The 24,197-nt window shown below is 36.1% G+C and overlaps 1 protein-coding gene across 4 annotated transcripts; it reads right to left on the reverse strand.

The window, feature by feature from the left end:
- Positions 1 to 160: 160 nt before the first annotated feature.
- On the reverse strand, positions 161 to 24,136 carry Pka-R2 (Protein kinase, cAMP-dependent, regulatory subunit type 2). Of its 4 annotated transcripts, none has more exons than XR_008405529.1 (8): positions 23,576 to 24,125; positions 17,425 to 17,615; positions 11,977 to 12,114; positions 11,392 to 11,604; positions 6,082 to 6,253; positions 5,706 to 5,795; positions 4,482 to 4,698; positions 161 to 905 (listed from the first exon to the last, which is right to left on the reverse strand). XR_008405529.1 is itself a non-coding variant. In XM_053758261.1 (8 exons), exons 1-7 carry the CDS (start codon positions 23,787 to 23,789, stop codon positions 4,568 to 4,570), a joined length of 1,149 nt encoding a protein of 382 aa, XP_053614236.1. In that variant the 5' UTR covers positions 23,790 to 24,136; the 3' UTR covers positions 161 to 905; positions 4,523 to 4,567. The 4 variants fall into 4 exon arrangements, 3 of the variants coding, with proteins under 3 accessions (XP_053614236.1, XP_053614237.1, XP_053614239.1); XM_053758261.1 differs by having other exon boundaries at positions 4,523 to 4,698; positions 23,576 to 24,136; XM_053758262.2 differs by having other exon boundaries at positions 161 to 4,698.
- Between the last annotated feature and the right edge of the window lie 61 nt (positions 24,137 to 24,197).

The raw sequence follows: 24,197 nt of genomic DNA on the forward strand, positions 1-24,197 counted from the left end.
GCACAAAACAATGCAAAAAAACATTATCATTAACCATTACATAGAGGTTGGTATGGCGTAAAAAATAAAACATTCAAATATACAGCAACAGGCCTTGTTGTAAATTTAGTAAACTCGTAATCAGGGTCAGGGTAGGATGTGGGAGGTAAAGTAAACTACATTTTAGATCTACAAACAAATATAATTCAGTTTTCTAACATTTTACGATACATAATTTTTATAAATGTACAGGGTAAGCTCATGACGTGGAAAAAGCGGTACTAGTTTTCAACTGGCTACCGGATGTACACATGTGGTGCAATATAATGTTAGAAATGGCCGCGGTAGGGCTCCGCTGATATGCTCGTCGTGGGACAGAATGACTTACAGCTAAATGACGTGAATACGGAGCAATTCATTCCAGTCCAATGTGCTGTCAGATTACAAATCTACGTTAGACACCAATGACTAGTATAATTTATAAAAAATTACGCTACGATTAAGCGTAATAAATTTCAATTTTACATCAGTATGCCAGAGAATGCACTGAGCGAGCGGTCCTGTGCGTCCCATGGAAGACAGACTACGACTCACGCATCTAAACATTTGTGCTTCTAACAATAAAGGTATTGCGATTATTCATGAATAATTTATAATTAAAACTGAATATACACGGGTAGTATTGAATTAGCCATATCTAATATACTGACGCTCGAACCGCACACGTCGAAACATCAGTACAAAGAACCTTACACTATGATTTTATTAAAATCTATAAATAAATTCCACACTGACAAAATTTAACACATGATATTGATGTAAACAACATTTATAAATGACAGTTATAAGTTATTGCACGATCTATTCATCTACTGGATCAGGACACGGGGGACACACAGACAAGTACGGCGGACACGAGACGCCACCTGTACAATGTAAACAAACGTTATACACCGGAATATCAATACCTATATGTATCATAGAAGGGAAAACCTCGACCCACACACTTGAAAGCAGCAACCAGTGCAGTGTGCTCGACAGCTGAACCAGACTATCCTTTACAGACATTTAGCTTATATTATTGGAATAATTTCCAATACACTAAATGATTTATTTCTAATTCAGAATAATAAATTTGAATACAAATGTAATTATAAAAAGATGGTGCGCAAAATGTCAAATACGAAAAAACTCAGGCGTCCTCGAACAAATCTACATACCTTCAATTTAAATTTTCGAAAATGGGAAATAGTATATAAGCGTATCCAATTTGTATTCGTAATTGGAGAACTAGAGGCATTGCGTTTTTGACATTATGCGAAACAGTTTATTTAGACATTGACATTTAGGTGAAAAAATCTGCCGGTCGTTTCCGTCTGCCTGCTGCACTAAATACACAAACTTCACAACACATTTCACAATTTCACGAATAGAAAAGGCAGTTCAAGAAGTTAATTAACACGAGATTAACTTTACAAATGTTAGTGAGAAAGTGTCAAGTCGGCGTTTGAATGATCTTGTATGAAATAGGCACTTGAAGTGAGAGCCATCGGCGAGCGATGGGAGGACGAAGACAAAACAATATTTCATACATAAATTCATCGATAAAATTGTCAACCAGTGACAGGAATGTATCAGCCACGTTGAACTGAAGTCTGGCAGTAATCAAACGAAAGCAGCAAAGCGAAGGCCGAATTACATTAACGTCTTATCAGTCCGCAACGGCAAGCGACATCGCACTTGTAGACAAATTATTATTATTATTAGTAGTAACATACAATTCAGTTAATGGTTTAATTAAATTAAAACCTCTTCTATGGCAGCTGAAATAAATTTGTACAATTTTGTACATGGCGTCAAAATCAATACACCACACCCTCAGGATTTGACTATACTCCATTAAAATTTCCTAATCTACTAATATTTAAATTACAATAAGAAATGACAAAAACTAACTACTACATAGTAAATAGACTTAAATATTTAGCGCTACACATGATATTTTACGCATTCACCTACTTTGGCTGGATTCACAAATAAAGGTTGTAGAATTTTCTAATTTAAATAATACTGGGCTTCTACCTGAGGGTCGCACGAGTGTCGCTCGGACCCCGCGCCTCCTCAACTAAACAGTTTGTTTACTCGGCTACAGCACAGATAAATAACAGTCGTGTAATTTGTTCATAGGAGTCAATGTGTTCAATAAACCATATATATCAAATCCCAACACACTCAGATCTATTAAGTATGTAAAACGTTAAAGAGCAAACAAAACGATAGGAACTCTCTACAACAGAAGTATTTAACCGTAAAATAATTAAAATATAACACAAAAATAATTCCTCTCTGTAACAAATTCACTACGAAACATCCATATTTTATAAATTAAAATTCAGAAACTAAAATATATATAAATAATAAATAGGTATGAACTATAACGACATGGAACATGGGCGTTCCCGACTCTCGCGCACGATGTGACAGTGACATGTAAATTCGCAACGTCCTTTAAGCGTTTTACATAGTACATGGCGTATTACATAGTGTAACTATCGTATAATTTGGCATTCTATCCGTTCCGTATATTGTATACCCATATACATACATCGTTATTAAACGTGTTAAAAATAAATTAATTAAAATATGCAAGTGAATAGATTTAATCTAATCACGAAAATAATAACTCTACTTTTACCTACAAGGTATATAAATATTTCGTATCATCCAAAGAGCCTGTGTCAATGAAAATATCTTAAAATTTTAAGAAGTTTCGACAGTATTCTGCGAACACCTCTCGAAGTGCGCATGCGCTCTATACTGTTGCATTTAAACATTTACTTAACATCTTTTAGGTAAAATGTAAGACTGATGCCTTTTCGGTCACGACCAAATCACCGTCATTGCGTTATCTTTAAGGCCGTAGAAAACAAAACTAGACGAAGCTGAAATCGTTGTTTTGCGAGATCATAGGCAATAATTATATGAGCGCGTTACAAGCACGACATGATGTTTCGGCACACGAGGTGTACCCCATAATTAACATCGTATATGGCACGTCAAACGAGCATAACGTCAGTTTTATTTCCTACCCGGTCCCCGATCGGTCCTTATATTTACATAGCTACTAAGGCATTTATCTCTATCTAAAATAAGCGTATCTCCGTCCGAATGCAACAATATTGAGCGTTCGATATAATTCCGCCTTCCATTAACTCGTAATCTGAATTTACACTAATATAAATTATGTGACAAATAATTTTATCGACATGGCACTGTTTTATGCCAACTACACACTATATCATAGCGATTTAATACCAGTCTGATAGTGCTAATTCCACACGTAATAGATATATTAAGTGTATATTTGATAAATTGTTCAAACTTTTCCAATAAATCGCTACGACTAGATGATGAAGCAGAGATGAGCGTAAACGTTCTTGCCCGAGCATAAAAACTTACGCCCGACTGATACGATATTAAAATAGTTGTGCTTGGGCGTAAGCCCATCTCTGCTTCTATGTATAATGTTGTAAGTAACAAAAAAAATGTGAAGATATTTCCAGGTATTGAATTTTCGTAAAGTAGATCAACCAATGCATGAAAAATGTCAACATAGATTTTTTTCACAACAATATACTACGTAGGGGCATGAGTAGGGGGCATATCAATCGCTCTATAGTTTTTATTCAAACATTAGTAGCTGTTAATTTAGCATAAATAGCGACTTAGTAAGCGCTTGAGCATAAAACAGACTTTGGTCGAATAAGAGATTATGCTGAATTTATTACTCTAATAATTTTAGAGTTTTTTTTTAAATATTTGAATGTGGTCATAGGTTTTGGGCAAAGATAAATATTTTGATCTGTACCCTGGCGCCCGCGCTCTTTTAAAACCAAAAAAGACCAATTCATGTTTTTATTTTATGTTTCTAACAATTGTACAAGGATCTTTTGACATTTAACACTTGACACAGAAATTTCATTTTATGTAACTGTAGACTGATTTTAATTTAGTTTTGTTTTCATTTCAGAGCCAATAGATCTTTGTACTAATTGTGCAAAGTGCAATATAAATTTATCATTATTAACCGACTTGAAAAAAAAAGATATTTTATTTTTATAGAGGTTTAAATATATTTTTGCATTATTGATTTAATTATAATTTTGTAACTCTCAAATTATTGCGACGTAATACTTATCTAAATTACGGCATTTTTCGCAACATCCTAATTTATAACCCAACAAAACGAAGATTTCCTTACAAATTTTGGAAGTTGACAATTGTCAAAAAAATAAAGACAAAAACAGCATAATCCCGTCTGACAGTAAAAAAATAAACGAATTATATATTTTTTTGCAACAAATCACCCTGAACTTAAAATCAGAAATCACAATTATTAACCAGCACAATCTGAGAAAAAAAAACTTTTTCTTTATCACAATCATGATTTTAGCCAGCTGAGAGAAAGACCAAAAATTTGAAAAATTAAAAAAATTACAAACAGCATAATCTCCCCCGCCAGAACAGAAGCTAGGTAGATTACGTGGTGCGGAAGGTGGGGTGGTGGGGGGCGGTCGTCGTAGCTTGTTCATCGCACGTCGGTGAGGTTGGACTTGTCGCCGAACAGCTTGACCAGCTGCTCCTCGTAGTCGTCGATGTTGCGCTTCATGATCTCCATGCACGGCCCCAGCAGGCGTTCGAACGTCTCCACGTCCAAGACTGCAATGGGGGAATTATAACATAAATGTATCTATTGTTATAGATAAAATAGTTGTGTAGGGTGTGTGTTTTATCCTACAAAATTTATAATAATATTGTTTCCTTAACACAGTTTGCCTACGTCAACTATCAACGTTCATAACACAGTTAAAGGCAAGACAAGATATGTGATTATTAGAATATGAAATAGAAACGAGACAGAGCGATGACATCTTCACCTGTCCGGCCCAATCTGCTCCGTACTAGATTAGCCCAAAGTTGAAGTACTAGATTAGTCAATATGGAAATATTCTATCCGTCATAAACATATAAGTACATTAATCTAATTTTTTTATATCGTTCTAGCAATGAACTTCGAACATATTGACAATATTGTGAAGTGCGATAATTATCAAACAATTTTTTATCTGTCTGTTTTATGTATAAGGTTAATTGGAAGAGTTAATTAGTCATCTAATTGTGGGTATTAAAAATTATTGGTCATTATGCGTTGAGACTGGAATATTTTTATGGCAGCAACCGCTACTCTATCTTCGAGGTTCTCAGTTATCTCACGTGGCGGATAAAGATAAGTAGCATGATAAGCCAAGCCACTACACGTTATAATGGCTGGTAAATCGCCTTTTGTCCAATATATTGTATGGCGCACCTTAGTTACAAGTAGGTACTTGCATATTCATCACAAATAAATTATACGGCATGTGGTTCCGCCCTAGAATAGGAATACTCCATATCCTCGAGTCCTGTCATTTCGTCCTTTCCTTTCTTGTACGACATCCACTGTGTCGTACAAAATGACTTGACAGCTAATAGACAACGGAAACATTCCCAAGGAGAGTTGACGGCAGGCAGGCGGTCAGTCGTAAAACATTGGCCAACAATATAAAATTTGACGTATATTTCACACATTCACACATAAACCGTCGTACAGCTTTAAATATGGCCTTTGAGTCTGACCTGTCCCGTAAGGATAAAGACGTGATATCATATGTATTGTATGTACTTACATGCCACCTTGGTGGGGCCGACAGCGTATGCGGATGCGGCGCGAGGCTTGTGGGTGACCAGAGCAAGTTCGCCGAAATATCCACCTTTTCCTGGCGACAAATCGATTCTATTAATACATAGTTTCATTCAATTATTTTAGTGGTATCTGAATAGTGTGTGCGACACTGTTTTTGATTTCTGTTTCTACAGTGCTTTCAATCTGTTCAAAGCAGGTTTAAAACATCCAATTAAGTGTTAACAGAAATAACTCTGTAACAAATTTAATGTATTATCCTTATGGATTTGTTATTGTTGAGTGCGCGTGATGAGCGAGTGAGACAGCTAGTGCTGTAGAGAGAGAGAGATAGAGAGAGAGAGAGAGAGAGAGAGACATACCGAGCCGCTTGACCTCGTGCTCGTTGCCGTCGTCGCGCGCGATGCGGATGCTGACGGAGCCGTCCTCAACGAAGTACATGCCGTCCGCAGTGTCGCCCTGGCGGATGATCAACTCGCCGTCGTTGAGCGAGCGGGGCAACAGTGCGTCGGCCAAGTTGGCGCGCTCGTACGCCTTTGGGGTTGAGAACAATTGTGGTTACTAAAATTTCCTACTAGTCCACAATGCGAAGATTAAGTAGCAGATAACAAAATGTGAGATTGCTATAACACCTGCTTAGACGAGCAATCATTGTGGAAATTCATCTTATTTAGCTTTATTAGATGTTACCCGCGATTTCGCCCGCATGTATTTTCCACGGGAACAGTTATTTTTCCGGGATGAAAAGTACCTTATTTCCATCTCCATACTATTAACTACATCTACATGCAAAATTTCAAGAAGTTTGGTTGAGTAGATAAATCGTGAAGAGGTAACAAACAAACTTGTTTCGCATTTATAATATTACTTAGAATAAGAGGAGCAGGGCGTCCTGGTTTATGCATTTTTTGATTAACTTATTCCTACTGTCATAGCGATAATAGCGAGCCTCCCATCAAGCATTTTTGCTATAAGTTGTGGCCCAATAAAAATATTATTTTTATTGTAGCAAATCATGAAACATATCACACTTTTGTCAAAAAAAGTGCGCGAATGTTACGTATTAATTTAATTACGTATTCGGCTGGTCTGAGAAAACAAATCATTGTTTTTACCCAAACACATGACAGTTCATTAGTACGACGTGCACTATAACCAAGTCTCGACGGGGCGTAAGTTGCTTTTTGACGCACGAAAAACGACATCAATCGATGTGATGTCCAACCATGTTTTCATAGGAAAGATATTTGTTACTCTTTCACGCAAAAACAAGACCGATTTCGATGGAAACGGTATGGGCAATTTCGTATGTATTTATCGCTTCATGTTTTTTCACCGGCCATGGATAATTTTATTTCTATTGTAGTACAAAACAATATCTTAGTGCGAAATATGGAAATTTGTAATATTGGAGCTGAATATGAATATTTGCATATTATATATATTTCAAACATAGTTAAAAACATAAAATAAAATGCCAAATGTTTTAGCTATTATGTGCTTCAAACAGAGTTTGGTCTTTTAATGTTCATTGAAAATAGTTCCGAGATTGACCGCGAAATTTCAATAAAAATGACGCTAACATACTGTTACCGTTTGGTATAACAGAAACCAGATAATAAAAACTGGAATAACACAGAGTAGTTTATGCCAAAATTTGGGAGCTGTAAGTACGTAATGCAAATTTTATTTGAAATTTCGCAAATAAACATTTTCCGGCCGTGATTTAAACAACACATGAGAAAAGTGAACAGAAAAACACTGTCGCTAAAAATAATGTGACGTAACGACTTAATCAGCTTATCAGCTCTTATCAGCAGCAATTGATTCGTATACATCTGATAGTGGTGCAAATTAAATGTGATTATTATTTGTCTGTGTATTATTTCATTACTTCATATCATGTATATCAGATTAATTTTTTATCTAAGGTAAAAATCGTAAAAAATAAATAGTTTACAATTTTTCAATGAAACCCATCGATTGTAGCATATTTATTTTTCATAGCGATGTTGCTCCGTTCGAGTATAGCTAGAAAATCACAGCGATTTCGATATAAATATTTCAGGTTAACGGGAACAATAGCTTTTCCGGGATCAAAGGTACCATAATGTCCTTCTCCATACTCTTAATCCTAACTAATATTATACATGCGAAAGTAAGTTTATTTGTTACCTCTTCACACTCTATCTACTCAATTAATCTCCTTGAAATTTTGCATAAATATAGTTTGATGTATAGAGGACATAGAAAAAAGAAAAAATATTCGAAATTTAAAACTCTGTGACAAGCGCTATATTAAAAACTGGCCACTTTCATTTCTTTTTTACTGTGCCGTAAAAATGTCGTCACGCTTCAAATTAGCGGCCTTACACCGGGTAAGATCCGGCAGTCCTTCGCCCATTGATTTTAAGTTCAGTTTGGACTTGCAATATTTACGGGACGGTGCACATGAGCCACCCACTCATGTATGAACAAGGGGGATTATTACTTCAAAGGAGTTCACAACGCAGGCTTTCTTTTTAGTATTCAGTATTGTACAAATATACTTTCAACGGAGATTTTGTTATTTGCCGCTTGCATTATATATGTGGTTTTCTCTTATTAGATCGGACTAAAATGGTTACAAGAAGTTATTTTTTACTGTTTGCTGTTTTATAAAAGGAAATGGGAAATGAATGACTAAAATGCAGAGAATTCACAATTTTCCAAGCAGTTTATTATTAGGTATAATAATTAAAAAAAATATATAAATAATACTTCCCAATCCAAATGCTTATCAAGATTTAGGGGCTGTTCGGACGAGGGTAAGTTTCTTTAAATCCCTCGGAATAACGCCGAAAAAAACAATTTCACCATTTTCAGATTTTTCAGAATATTGCTAGCTTGAATTATCTAATTGACGCAAGTAAAAAGATTCCTGTGCCCCGGAAATCTCAGGTTGTAAAAAAACCACGACATCTGTTCTGTTCAAGAACTCTGACATCATATTTGACCTTGTATTTGATAAGACAAACGGAGAGTAATAACATAATATTATAAATAAGTAGGCGAAAGCGAGTTGTTTGTTATCTTTTCACGCTTTAGTTATGTAGCATTAATATTAATAGTGCATGATATGATGATGTTGTAAACGTTGGACTTTACATACGAGGCTGAAGGCGGGGGAGTCTAGGGAATGATAGCATTCTTATGGAGTCTCACATCAGGCAGGCGGCCTTTTTAAGGTTACATTTTAAGCTGACCCCGGGCGGAGATGAGATAGAGCTATTTTCCAGCAAGTATCATATTAATTTCTTTCAACATCCATGAAGTATGATGAAAAATATCCCCATTTTCCACCCGGTGCGAAGTCAGGACGGATCGTTAGTGTTACTTAATTGTAATTTGTTCATGTCGCGCTCACAGCAGCCCCGCTGGACTCATGCCGCCTGTAAATTAACAACTGATGGAGGTGGCCGCTATGGACAAAGGCAAAAACGTTGGCCGCACGCTTTAGCTGCAAATCAATTATACTACAGAAATATAAATATTTTAATAAGACAGATTGCTCATCTAAATACCTAAGAGATGACTATATTTTCAAAATTCGTATGTCCTCATCAAATAATGTAGAATCTGAAAATGATAAATATAAAACGTAAACTAAAAATTTCCTAAAATACAAATTTCGTAGATCAGTGATCGAATACCGTCTACTTGAATATCGATTAGCATTTATAATATTACCAAGATACGAGAAGAGACCTCGAGGCTGCTACATATGGAGTTGGCTTTTCTGTGTAGGTACTCCATACTTTGTGTTCATGCTCAGGTAACAGAGTAACAATAGACAATCGCCTCGTTGATTGCAGGACATTTTCAGTCCGTAAAATGACACGGAAAAGATAATTTTATAACCTATGTGTACGTACACGTGTAACATGAGCATTTTATATTTTGTTATTAACAAATGCATATTTATATGTAAGAGGTTGATTAGAATTAAAAGGATTGTGGAACAAGATGACATTATGCGCCGACGATCCCAGATAATGGGATATGGTAATGCACATGATATGTATGATAAATGCATATTTTTATGACCGAGCCAGATTAAAACCCCTCCGATATTTTGAAACAAAAGAAATTGATAAAATGTTGCGGTGGCGCTAGTGTGCGGTTAATAGTGGTTATAAACTACAAAGAGCTTTGTGGTATCCGATTATACAAATGAGTTTCATATAACAGTCAAATGTCAACGCGACTAATTGCAATTATTTGCAACTCTAAACTATTACCGCGACATATGTCATGTCAATGAAGTTTATGCAATGAATAAATTATCAATTTCAGACTGTACACAAGTACATTACAAGTCTATATTTTGTTAGTAGGAGACTCGCGACTATGTTCGTAAAAAGTAAATGTGGGTTATTACAATAAATATGTAAATAAGTCCAAGATTCTCGAAAATTACTATACATGAGTTAAGATTGCGTACAAACGCATGTGGCAAAAGTAGGATTCGAACCTTGGGACCTTTCAGTTACACCAGAACACCACTTCAAGTAGTGCGTCATGTAAACACATAACGTAAGCAAATATTTGCAGAACCACCGCTATCTCAAACAATTTTATAAATCACGCCAAAAATTATATCTTGACATTGTTGTCAGTTTACTCGAACATTTATCTCAAAGTCATTGACATATTACGTAATAGAAAGAATGATGTATGCATTTCCTTGACTGAAGCGTGCGCAAAAGCAAATATCGTATTTTCCTACAATTACAGGACATACGATTAAAATATGAGGAAACAAAATGAAACAATATTAAACTGAACTAACTATGAATATAACTGAATCTTCCTAACATATTAATACAAAAACAACAAATATGCTATATTTTAACAAGACTTCGGTCATAAACATTCTCAAGCACTAAGGTTGCCCGTTACGTGTGCAACGAATTATGTAAATGCACCAGTTTATTGCTGCAGTTACGTCCTAAACTTCTTTATGACATTTTGGCGAGGAAGCGGCGTCAGGTTATTCGGAAACCATATCAGTATTTTATGTGACACTAAATTATTTGGTTTGATGACTCTATTCAGTCACTGTAATGACCGTTTCGTTCAGTTATACGAGTAGACTCTAGAGAATTGGGTGGCCTTTTCTCTCTCATCCTCGCGTGTTCCTGACTGCATTGACGGTTATGATGGCCGGAAGCCTAAGGTGTGCATAAAAATGTTTTATTAAAGTTTCAGTTGTGGGTTTACGACAAATAAGTACCTACTTAACTTCAACCACCTTTGGGAATTCATTTGTTAGCGGAAACTATCTGCCACGGAGAAATCCACGACGTTGTTTGTGTGTAAAACGAGAAAAGTTTTGTTGGTTTTGGTCTGTCTTAATACAACATTGTTATCTAGTGCCCACATCTCAGTCCATGGCCAAACAGCTACATTACAATACCTACGTACACCATTATTTTCATAATTAAAAAAAATCGAAGTCTGGTGCTTCGTCGACTTTTACTACTTAGCATCTCGGGCTGTACAGCCGAACAATCAGTCACAGTACAAAGGGCTGCCAGTTTATATGAAAATAAGACCAAACAATGTTTTCGAAATTCAAAATAAAAGCAGCTTATGACAGCAGTATTACTATTTAAGTCAATATTACTCACCTGCAGGGCCTTCAGCATGGGCACTTTGTCGAGCAGCTCCTCATACAGCTTGCGCTTCTTGAAGGCGCTCTTGAGCAGAATGCGGCGGAAGGTGTGGCGGTCCATGGCCCACAGCGCACCCGGGGTCTGGGCGCGAACAGAGGCCGCCCGGGGCATGTTGTACATGAGGGCCAGCTCGCCAAACGAGCCCGAGCCTTCGTATGTGTGCACCACCTGGTTTTATACATATTATGTCTAACCAGTTTTATTAATGTATAAATTCTTCATCAGTCCTTAAGTTGTTCCTCTGAAGGATGAGGATCTTCCTTTAGTCATTTTGAAATTATATTGTTGAGAACAAAATGTCCATAGGAGTTCGCAAGCGACTTTAAAAGATGGGAATAAACTTGAATTTAGTAAAGATTCGAATATACGGAGCATGATAAGACAAAGCCCTAGGTTTCTAGGTTTAACCTGGTTTAGGAATATTTTTTGAGTTTCTGTACTATAAAGAGCAAAACGAAGTACTTAATCATATAAGGGTATGGTACCCTTATAGAGTTACTTCGTTGTCCGTCTGAAGTCTGTGAAGAGCCTTATTCTCACCTTCTCGACACGGTCGTCGCCGGTGACAAGCACGTCGAAAACGCCGTTCTCGATGACATAGAAGTTGTCGCCGTCGTCGCCCTGCCGGATTAGGTACTCGCCCGGCTCCGTACGTTTCTCAAACATTGCGTCGAGAACCTGGATGAAAAAGAAATATAATTTTACTCAAGGATTAAAAACATCGTAATAAAAACATTCATACGTGTAACTGTGACTATTTTTAATGTTTAACATTGGCCTTTAACGTTTTTATGAATAAGAGGTTAAATCTCATAAATGTTTTAATGCTTATTTGAATTGTCTTAAGTGTTATTATTTTTTTATGCAAATATATATTTTATAAACATGTAAACTAGTGGAAAAGTGTTACAGTTTATATAACTATAAATAAACAGAAGAAATTAAAAACAGTATTCAAATCGCTTCTTTCTGATACTTCAAGTCTGATTTATCTCGTGTTTATATAAAGGTCAAACATTTTTTTTATTACAAAATATGAATCTGTTTACGCAGTTTTTCATGTCATTAAAAACATTAGGCACTGTAGTTTAGTTTCGAGACTTATTTTATTCATGTCGCAGCCATATGTTCATCGCAAACCGGCATCGTTTAGAAATGCATTTTGTAAAACCACGTTTTCTACAATATGGTCGCGACATTCAAACCACAACAACGATCAAATATTTTTTCTTTTGTAACTTAAATTAATAAAGAAAAATTAACGTCAATTAACATTGACTACGAGAGACCGGGAGCTCGCAGGGCGGGGCAGGGTGAGCGCGGGAGGGGAAAATTTAATAAGGCCAAGCAGGGCCAAGCCAACTTACAGCTGCATCACGCACGCCCGCGTCCGTCATGTCTCATTGTTTTCCTCCACTATGTTTTGCTATAAAATTGCACAATTTTGCTATAAAATTGCATTCTAAAATACACCACTTCGACATAAGCAATAACTTAGGGGATCCCTTAAAATAGGTAGTTGACCGTAAAAATGTTTCTTCAACGTAAGAACATATTTAAGTACATGCAATCTGAAACTATAATTCTCACTTTATCAACAAAAATTATAAATGCGAAACTAAATTTATAATTACTAACCTGGTAAAAATTTCGCATACATATATAGTTTTAGCAAAAGCTAGGAAACAATATTCTGAGTAAATAATTTAAAAATCGAAATGAAGCACTTAAAAAGCCACCAAGAAACGGACGTGGAATAAAAAAAATATTAAGAAAATATCAGCCATTAATCCATTTTTCAATTGATATATTATGCGAGATAACAGTTGTTCAGTTACCTGTGTGAAATTGTGGTTCACCTCGATGAGATCGATTCATGGCCGCATTGTATTCACTACTTAGTGTTAGTTATGGTGAGTATAAAACTGACCTAGTGACGCTTAAAACACTTTCATCCCTTTTTAGGGTTGCGTACTTCAAATAGTAAAAAAAACTGAACCTTTGCAGGATCACTTGAAAAATAATTATGACAAATGGACGGGTAGTTTGTCATACTTATTTTGCAGAGGAACGCGTATGATCCGGTTGAATATATCAAACTATTTTATTCTTGTGGCTTCACCTGTGTTACTTTCTCACCTACCATATGTCTTTATTCGTACTTAACTATAAAATTATTTTAAAAAATATAGAGGCGTAAGGGGTGGCAACAAATAACTTTCGCATTTATAATATTAGTTACGATTACGATAATTAAGATTAGTATATTGGAAGTATATATGAATTGATATTACGTTTTATAACATATTTAAAGATCTGTCTCGCATCTTAACTAACCGGTGTCTTCATCAGTCGTAAAGCGTCGGAGCCCTTGGACACCTAGTTCTCTTTCGTGCAAGTGATAAAGTGCCGATTAGCTACATAAAGTTAATAACCTTCAAATTGTTCAAGCTGACACTTTTCAATTAAACTGTCAAGCCAAACTAAGGCAGCTTAAAGCTCAGTTGCACCAGTCAAATTTGACGTTAACTTTACCTAACCTACGCACCGCCGCCGATTATATAAAATGGCGTCCGTTATTCTACGGAGGTTAAAGTTAATGTCAAAATTGACTGGTGGAACTGAGCCTAAGCACAGAGTAATTCACTTTTAAATCAATCGTATTTACTCTGTTGGATAAACACGACAATATGTCAGTACGGCTACTGAAAGTCTTATTTGAAATTCTAATCTATTTATGGTCTCGAACAGATTAGATACGTAATTGAATAAATAAACACACGTTACCATGTAAGGATGGTGATTTTAAATCAAACAAGCATTATGTCAGGATATAAAGTATTTTGTCAGGATTTTTTATACTAACAAACAGACATGCGGCCCACTTGATGGTAAGAGGTCACCATAGCCTATCAACGCCTGTAACACCAGGGCCGTCACACGCGCGTTGCCTACTTTGTGCCGGTCCCTATTCTATATCTATTCCCAATTTTGATTGAAATCAATTTAGTTCAATGAAGTGGCACGGTCCATAAATGTTTCTGTCAATTTGGTACAGTATGTTTGATGATGGCGTACGAGCTAGACAACTAGCGACGAAAAGCTTTGACCATTAAGCAAAACACCAGCATTCTCAAAGAGAGTGAACGTCAGGTATAGGCGCCAGTCGTAAGAACTACAACAAATCTTCAAAATTTTAAAGTTGATATACACTTTAGCCAGAAGAAAACCAGGATTGCACTTAGACGAGAGAGACAGATAATAATAGATGTTTTGTTTATGCTCCGAGTTAGTGTTTAGAATAGAATCGACGAAGCCAATTAAAAGTGAAGAACAATCTTCAGCGACTGCCAGAACATACAACTTATGTCTTTTCTAAATCACGACTGAGCTTAGTATATATACAGACTTGCTAGCTACCACTCTACAAGTGGAGCAAGTGGGTGAGATGATATAATAATTCCACCCACAGTAATCACACAGTCACATACAAAATCACACGTGTTTTACGTAACCAATGTCACGTCTTTTTTCTCTACGAGGCATACAGAGCCAACATCAATAAATAGATAACATTCAAAGGTCTACTAGCTAAGCTTGATCGAGGGTTCGATGGGCATAAACACAGAAACGGGCACAGTATTATACCAGAACCGCAACAGATATGTGGTGATCACTACTGAAAATATTTACCGGCGCTGGGAATCGAACCCAGGACCTTAAGATATCGCGCTAGTGACTACTACGCCACAGAGATCGTCTTCATCAACATTCAATAAATAGGATTTGCAGCAAAATGAAAAACACCAGCGATGACGTCACAGCACGACACGTTTGATGTTGACGTAAATACTGACGAAAGCGTCTGTCCCCTTATCATAATAATCAATTGCCAGAATCAAGACAGTTCAAGGACAAAGATTTACTGGCGTTATATCTGCATGCTCCCTATTTCCTTCTGTAACCAAGGGCGGCCCTACCGTAGCAAGAGATGCGACGCACCGGGGCACCGGTGTTTTTAGTCAGTTATTAGTTAGTACCATTTAATAAAAAAGAACTCCAAGAAGGAGGCGCCAAGGTATGATTGCTTCCCCCCACTCAGTTTACACTCAGATCACTTAAGTTTCCTTATTATATAATAAAGGTTATTTTACAATATATATCTCGATATAGTTTTGTGGAACTGGACAACTATGTATGATATAGTTATCAGTATCAAGTAGGCTTAGTAAGATGTCATCTTGCTAAGCAGAGAGCAAGATTCCAAGATTAACCCAGTTGGTATAGACAGAAACACTTATATTCGAAGCAGATCATGTTTTAAAAGAAATATTAGATTGTTAGAGTGAATGACTAAAGATTTGATTCACTCAGCAATTAAATATACTTATATAAAATTCTACCGTAGCTGGCTGACAGACAAACGAGGGGTGTACGGGAAACTAAAAAACGATAAAAATACTAAAATAAGAAATAAGTCATTAAAAGTTAGTTTATGAATACAATGAAGTTATGAAAAACACTTTTCACCAAAAACGTTCACCAAAACATTTAAATGTTCTCTGGCAAGACCTTGGCTCACAGTACTTCAAATGAATTCTCCGGACCAGACAAAGATCAGAAAGCAATTTTAAGAAACGTATTTCCCATTGTATATCCTTGTGTAAACCTTATAATGCTTTGTATTCTATAGAAAATAGTTGCCTGTCGACGGCGTAGGAAATAAGTAGTATGGAACCTACGTAATATCGCAGAGTAATGAAAGTGCAGAAATATCTTGCAGGGTTTGGCGGGCAGTAGCAAGAAATTAATTGCAACGTTGAAATAGGCTTCAAAACAGTGGTTTTTGTATGTATCTGAGAGGAATAGCTATCGCATATCGCATAGGGTTTAGATTAGGTAATCAAATACTAGAGATAGATCGATTTTGCCCAGATTCGTATACCTTGGGATGACGTGGCAAAAACAGATTTTATTCCAAAATAATTTAATTAATTTTGTTGCAATAAGAATGGTCGACTCGACGATAAAGAAGAAAGACAGATCCAAGCAGTAGTTACAGATAATAAGGAAATGTAGACGCACTATCAGATTCCGTGCTAAAGCTGTATGTGGGTGGCACATTTCGTGAATATGTCTTCTGTGTTATCCATATTTTGTGCTTCAGGTAGATACACAGTAGTCATTGTAAACGAGGACAATAACTGAGACTTGATAAATTAGGTAAGAAACGATTATCTCTACAAGGCGTTCTATTACATTTTCTACAGAATTCCTCAATACACGAGTCAGGGTTTTCTTAGACCTGACGAAGGTTCATAAGTACCGACTGACCGAATTTGTTAATACTTTTCTGAAAACTCATGTTGAGAATCTGTAAATATCGCGCCACTAATACATCAAGAATCTTCCTAGGATTTGAAATTTACGGTATTATGACTTCATAAAACGCATTTTCATTATAATAATATATGCTATTACTCCTTCCTTATGCACCCATAAGGAAGGCCGGTGTCCCCGCCGTGGGGCCATAAAATTTGGTTGATGAGGATTATGATATAATGTCTCATCATTTCTTAATCAAGAAATTACAATCGTAGCCACATTTAGTTTGATTTCTTAATATTACTGGATTTAGAATACAGAAAAATGTGTAATGCAAGAAGCAACGCCTGACTTTACCTTGTCAGTAGAAGGAACACATAACAGCATAAGAAGCCTGGTGCTAGCCCTTCTATATTTTGGTTTGCGCTGTATTTTCTGGAAACAAATTTAGAAAATACTGGGCATAAACCAACTTTGAACATACCTGCTGCATCTGCTGGACGTCGAGCGATCTGAGCAACAGGATCCCGCGCACGGCTTCCTCAAACAAGGGCGCTGGGCCTCGCGAACATGGACTTGCGCCAGTTGATGAAGCGCACTACTGGCCGCTCTGTGTTTGCGCCAGGCTATTTGGGAATAAACCCATCTCCGACACTGCCATACCTGCTGCATCTGCTGGGCGTCCAGCGAACGGAAGAGCAGGATCCCGCGCACGGCCTCCGCCAACCGAGAGCGCTGGGCGTCTGACTTGGGGAACACGGCTGGAGCACCCTCGTCCGAGTCATCCTCTTCTGGGTCGTATGTCTCCGCGAACACTGACTTGCGCCGATTGTTGAAGCGCGCCACTGGCGGCTCTGTGTGCACGAGAACGGACAGTGAGATACATTGGATAACGGCGAAAGACATGATGCTCTGAAATATGTAGTCATGGATTTTTTTTTGCTTTGATTTTTATGTACATAATAAAAATCAAAGCAAATCGGCCGGGTATTGTCAAAAAATATGTTATTTAGAACATGGTAGTTCTAGCCTTTTTGCTAGTTAACATTATAATCTGTATTTTTATTTTACAGAGTGCTTTGTATGCAATGTGTGCAGTTTCAAACTTCAAAGTGCATTCAGGCGCACACTGTGAATGAATCATTCGCTTCTCATTGTGTTAGATTGTTATCGAAAACCGTAAAGTTTTTTCCATTTGATTGGAGTTTTATTACTATTTATCTGCCTGCAGTAACAGTCACTAGTTCATATTAATCATACATACTTAAGGTGGTACATGTAAATCAATTTATCAACTAATATAAGGTATTAAATGAATATGTTGACACAAACTATGAGAAATTGGGTCTAGAGATATAAAAATGCGGAAGAAATTATTTAATAGATAATTGTTACTAATATTAAAATTTAAAAGTTACTCTCTAACGCAAATCTACTAGACTAATTTGTATACATACGAGGGCTGCTATTTATGTATCCGGAATAACAAAATTAAAGAAACATATATTATTACATATGGTTTTATTGTTTCTCGAAGTATTCTCCGCGATGATCTATGCACTTCTGCATACGATGAAACCAATTTTCAAAGCACTTTTTCCATTCTGATTGAGGTATGTCCAAAACGTGTGTTTTGAACGCATCAACGGCCTCTTCGCGGCTCGAAAAACGTTGACCACGTAATTTATTTTTAATGTTTGGAAATAAATAAAAATCATTGGGTGCCAGGTCGGGGCTGTACGGCGGATGACCCGTCAATTCAATCTTTTGACCCTCCAAAAAAATTATTTGTTTCAGCCGACTTGTGGCAGCTAGCATTGTCGTGATGAAGTATGATTCTGCGTAGTGGGTTGTTCTTTCGTATTTTTTCAAAGACTTCTGGCAAACAAATGGTGGTGTACCATTCAGAATTAACCGTCCTACTATTCTCTAGTGGCACTGTAGCTACATGTCCTTTGATACCAAAAAAACAAGCGACCATTTGCTTTAAAGTGCTTCTCGCACGAACAACTTTTGTTGGATTCGGTTCATCTTGAAAGACCCACACCGTTGACTGCTGTTTAGTTTCAGGGTCATAAGCATAGATCCAGGTTTCGTCACCTGTGTAGATATTATAAACAGCTTTTGACGTGCCACGGTTGTATTTTTTTATCATTTTCTTACACCAGTCGACACGAGCCTGTTTTTGATCTACGCTCAAGTTGTGCGGAATCCAACGCGAACAAATTTTTTTAACAATTAAATGTTCGTGTAATATCGCGTGTATACTCGTCATACTAATGCCCAGAGACGCCTCTATCTCGCGGTATGTAACATGACGATCTTGCATTACTAATTGTCGCACAGCATCAATATTTTGTTGTACCACTACCGATTTAGGACGACCCTCCTTAATTTCATCCGTGAGCATAGACCGTCCACGTTGAAATTCCTTAAACCAATAATACACAGTGGTTTTCGATGGTGCTTCATCTCCAAAAGTTAAAATCAGTTGTTCGATGCACTGTTTTTGAGTTAATCCACGCCGAAAATCATAAAAAAAACATCGCGCGAAAATGTTCACGAGTTAAATCCATGGCAATGAAGACAAGCTATTTTCAAAATTGGCGCCAATTGAAAAAAACAAATGACAGGGACAAGAAAAATATTTATTCTCTAGCCGAAGAGTTCTATTTTCAAATGTTGTAATTACTTTTTAAATATTCTAGAATTATTGGCCAGTTCCGGATACATAAATAGCAGCCCTCGTATAAGAGCCCTGGGCTGGGCTGGTCTAGATATAAAAACTAGCATATTTTTTGGTATTTTTTTATAAACTGCGTTACAGTGTAACCTATTTTTATAGGTTTTAGGTAACACTTTAAAATAATAAATTGAAGCTGGTAAGACCAGTATCGATAAAACAGTATGTGTTCCGACCCGTCATAGCTCACGGTATATAGGGCACGTTACCGCCTGACAAGTTGATCAACGATTAGATTAATAAGGAAGTTAAACTACTCTTGATCGCTTTCACTCCAAGCACGGTCTAAAAATACACATCACATTTATTGCACCTTAAACTCACGACATAAAGGTCACTGACAAGTGCTATCAAGCCGTAACCTACTAGAGAGTAGCTACCTACTTACACTAGTGTCGTCACGTACTATTACGTCATTTTATAATGATCATGGGGAAGCTAAATGGGTTATTCACTATGAGACCACAACCTACTGAGCAGTGGGCGAAATGCAGGTTTGCATTTCCTTCTCACCATCGAATCGATTCGAAGTGAGACGTAGAACCAATCACATTGCGGTATGGTTGACGTTGCGTCACAATGGCACACTGATTGGTTCGCTGCGTCTCACTTCGATGGTGAGTGAAATGCAAACCCGCATTTCGCCCTCAGATTATATGTGGTGAAAAGGAAAATTCGAAAAATACCTACGTCATGACACCATATTTAAATTACAGTCTAAAAGCGTAATATATTTCTATTATTTAATTAAAATTCTCTTATTCATGGAATAAGAATTTTCTATCTGATGGCGACTGTACTAGTGTACTATAAACAATATAGTGTGGTGTCATAGTAAAAGCAAAACCTTTTAAGTATCGATTTTAACCATTTGCCTACAAGCATGGCCGTGCAAGTGTGGTGTCGCAGTGAATAACCCGCGAACTGACGTCATGGGGTACAGTCATGTACGTTCATACGTATACAAATGTAATCAATTTTAGATCGATCACATTAGAATAAGAACCGACGTGTATATGTTACGGCTAAACCCCGAAGGCTACACCTAGGTTTAGCCGGTCTCAGTTAGATATACCCAGGTTATATGCCAGCTTATGTTCAGCTAGACCTAGGTGGAGCCAGTGTACGTACCTAATCTACCAAACTGTAACTGTACCTACCACAGTATAAAATACTTTCGCAGTTCATTATTGTTATCGCGTTTATTAGAGTTGATTAATTATTTAGAGTAAAATTGCTTAATTAACATGTGGTCGCGGTTGCTTGTGTTACGCCACAAAACTGACTAATTAATCGGATTATATTTTAGGAAACATATGCTTGAGTTCTCTCCTCCTTTAAAATGTAGGTATTAATTGTGCATTTATTCAAAGAAGTTCGTAGAGTTGGATTGTGCTAATTTGCTAGAATTTGGGTAGCTTAATGTGCTGTTGACAGTACAGAAACTTAGTGGGTAACCCTAAAATTGACTACAACTATATACGACTTAGGTATATTATAGCTAGATTTTTTCAAAAGGGCGCTTTCATCGTTCAGTCTTTAGTCTAAGAACCCCTAGACTAAAGGGTTAAAAAAACTAGTTTAGTCGTGTCGTGAGTATAAAATAGCTTACACGTTTTTTTTAGTTAATCAAAACTTGAACACTAGTCTTTCAACTACTCAAGATTCTTTCATCTCTATTCGACAACGTGTGATGCGACATTATAGTAACCGCGTAAAATAAATATTTACCTAATATTTTTTCATAGTCGTGCGTTGCTAAACAGTTTCTTTCGTACCTACCTACATGAAACTCGTGAATCTTTACTACAACTATAGTTCGTGACAAATGATTTTTCGCATCCACTCTGTGTATAAATTATGAGATTTGAGCCCTTCACTTCAATGCTGCAGAATGGTTGCCATTATAAACAATTGGTAAATTATGCGCATAATGATAGGAAATTAAATAAATGATAGAAAAACACAAATTCAGATTTTTTGTGTTTATAGCTTCTTAGAGACCAGGTGAGTGAGAATGCAACTGTAAATGGAAATGTGTCACATTTGGAACAATACTGAAAATAAAGTTAAGAGTTAAAATTTGTAAAAGACCTATAAGGAGATTTATGAGTAATTTCAAACTTGTTTAGTTCCTAATATTATAATAACTAATTATACTAGTATATATAGTATTATAATAAGTAATTAAGTAAATTTGACCTATGTGATAGGTAACTAATAATTCTTCAAAACATCTTGAGACTTATGACATGTGGAACAAAAATAATCAACCTATCATACAATAAACTACTACTATAGTAACAGTAGGAGGGATTAGGGTGATATCATCTGTTAATCTCAACTATCAGAGTAAATTCATTATCTACCTATATTCTTAGCAAATTGCTGTCTATGATACTTTGATATCACTACATTAATCAAGTGGCATTAAGGGCTTGCTAAAGTGAAGTTTTTGAAACAAGTTAATTATACATAATGTAAATATCAGAGTAGAAAATACAAGAGCTATTCTCAAAACGAGTCATTAAGGCACCAATTTATTTTATAATGGTGTACTTGTGTGTAAGTATCTATCATGTATAACAATGAAACAGAACATCTTTTATGCAAACACAACTCAAGGCCTGGTTAGCACCTGCAGCATAAATTTGTACTAGTTTTTGTCATACAATTGGTGAGAAAACCATCTGTTTTACATCAAAATGTTAAAGTCAGGCGCAGACATGGAAAAAATAAGCCAATCTCATCATCACACAACTTCAAAGCTTTTAAAAACAAACACACAAATGGGATCAACATGTAGTAAACATTGTGGATTTACGCCTCCACAAACATGGTTCATTTGATTTGTGTATTTAAATGTTGTTACTGTGCCGATGGCTCAAATTTTTTATTAAAATTTGATACATTTATGAAGTTACACATAATAGTGTGTTGTAACTGTAGACATTGTCAAGGAGTCAATTTTAAATACTAGAAATAAACAATGTGATTTCACATATGCCAACTGACTGACAGAAAAGGATCAATCACAGATATATACATTATACTAGTATTACATTATTTTTATAATAACATTTATGATGTCAAAGAAAATTTATTTGTTAAATATACTCGAAAGCATAATGACCGGCAACCTACCTATGATGAAAACGAAAGTCCTGGACCCTGAATGTACAAATTTATTACTTGGCAACAGTGGACAATATTATAAAAACTTGTATTATACGTAAATAAAGTTACTATATCATTGAAACTGTAATGGCAGTGTGCCAAACATTGAACGATTACTACCACTGGTGTAGTAAGAGATTATTTATAAATATATACTTTTTTATTCAATCTTGTAAAAGTAGCAATAAGCTATAGAATTGCTTCATAGAAATATTCTAAGAATTTCTGCTATAACTAATTTATTAGCTAGTCAAAATTTGCATCTACTAAATAAAAAAAAAAAACTCGAGCAAAGAAATACTTTGTAGAAGTGCCAATGAATAGTGGTTGTTTAGATGACTTTTTTTTTTAATTTCAATATTTGGTTACTGATCAATACTAGTTTGTACAACGTAAGGTACAAATGATTTATACATGTCACACACATGTTAAGTGAAACTAGGTCAACATGTTGCTTGTACCATGAGCTCATTATATTGTAATGAGTCCATTCTGAACAATGTGAAGCCAATATTAAATACAGTCAATAATTTGATAAATGCATTTAATGCAATATAATATGTACTTGTTTTAATGTAGCTATATTGAAAAAGGATTTATTTTAAAAGTATTTGTCTGAACATATTAATTTACATTGCTTTTTTGGAATTGAAATAATAATAATATTTTGATTCAATATAGATTGACAGTAATCTAGTCAGTTCTTGATGCTGTGCGTACAAGCCTCCAAGAACAGTATCACAGTAAGTGTATATGATACACAGGGATAGTGAGATTGATGTAAAGATGACACTACCTATGATTGTTGCGCCTACAGAACCCACCTTTCTGACGTCCTCTCAAAATTCCTGTTACTGTTTAATTGATTGCTAGCTAATAGGAGTAAAATAGTACCTTCTTCGTCTGATATTATGGACTCATCGGGCGTGCCGGCGATAGGGCCCCGCACTATGGTGGTCGTCCTGTTGTTCTGTAACCTCGTGAAGAACTCGACCGCGTAGTTGATAACGTCCCCTGGCTGCTCCAGAAGGTAACTTATTGTGAACTCCAATAAAATCTCTCTAAGGTCATCCGGGACTTGTATGCGTCCGCCTTGAGGCCTGCTCATTTCTAACGGCGTCGCCTCGTTTTTCGATTGTATCTCGTACGGAGAACGTCAAAAAGACACGATATATTACAATTTCAATATCATAGCCATCGAATTAGCTAAAGCGACACACCAACGAGCAACCTTACGACGGGAAGTAGCACTACATACAAACGTTAGTAAGAAATAAAACCACACTATTATACTAAAAAAAACTTCAAATAATAGTCTCTTCTACTTTAAATTAAATATAATGACACACTTTTTTCAAAATAATCTTCGTCCTCCAGCCTGACAAATATAAAATCTCCCTTCACTAAAGTAAAAATGGCGAATTTTGGATATTGCCCTATTCACACTTCAACTTCACATCAATGGTAATGTTGCAATATAAAAATATACCATAGACAATATTAAATAAAAAAGTTG

This window comes from Plodia interpunctella, chromosome 18, assembly GCF_027563975.2.
Source record: "Plodia interpunctella isolate USDA-ARS_2022_Savannah chromosome 18, ilPloInte3.2, whole genome shotgun sequence".
Classification (NCBI taxonomy): Eukaryota; Metazoa; Arthropoda; class Insecta; order Lepidoptera; family Pyralidae; genus Plodia; species Plodia interpunctella.

Bases quoted from the DNA above. Each gene is read 5' to 3' on its own strand.
- Pka-R2 (XM_053758261.1), bottom strand. From the start codon at position 23,789: ATGAGCAGGCCTCAAGGCGGACGCATACAAGTCCCGGATGACCTTAGA. The intron at 6,254-11,391 runs GTGAGTAATATT...TCAACCCCAAAG, and splicing joins CCATGCTGAAGGCCCTGCAG to GCGTACGAGCGCGCCAACTT. The intron at 4,699-5,705 runs GTAAGTACATAC...CCCCCATTGCAG, and splicing joins CGGCCCCACCAAGGTGGCAT to TCTTGGACGTGGAGACGTTC.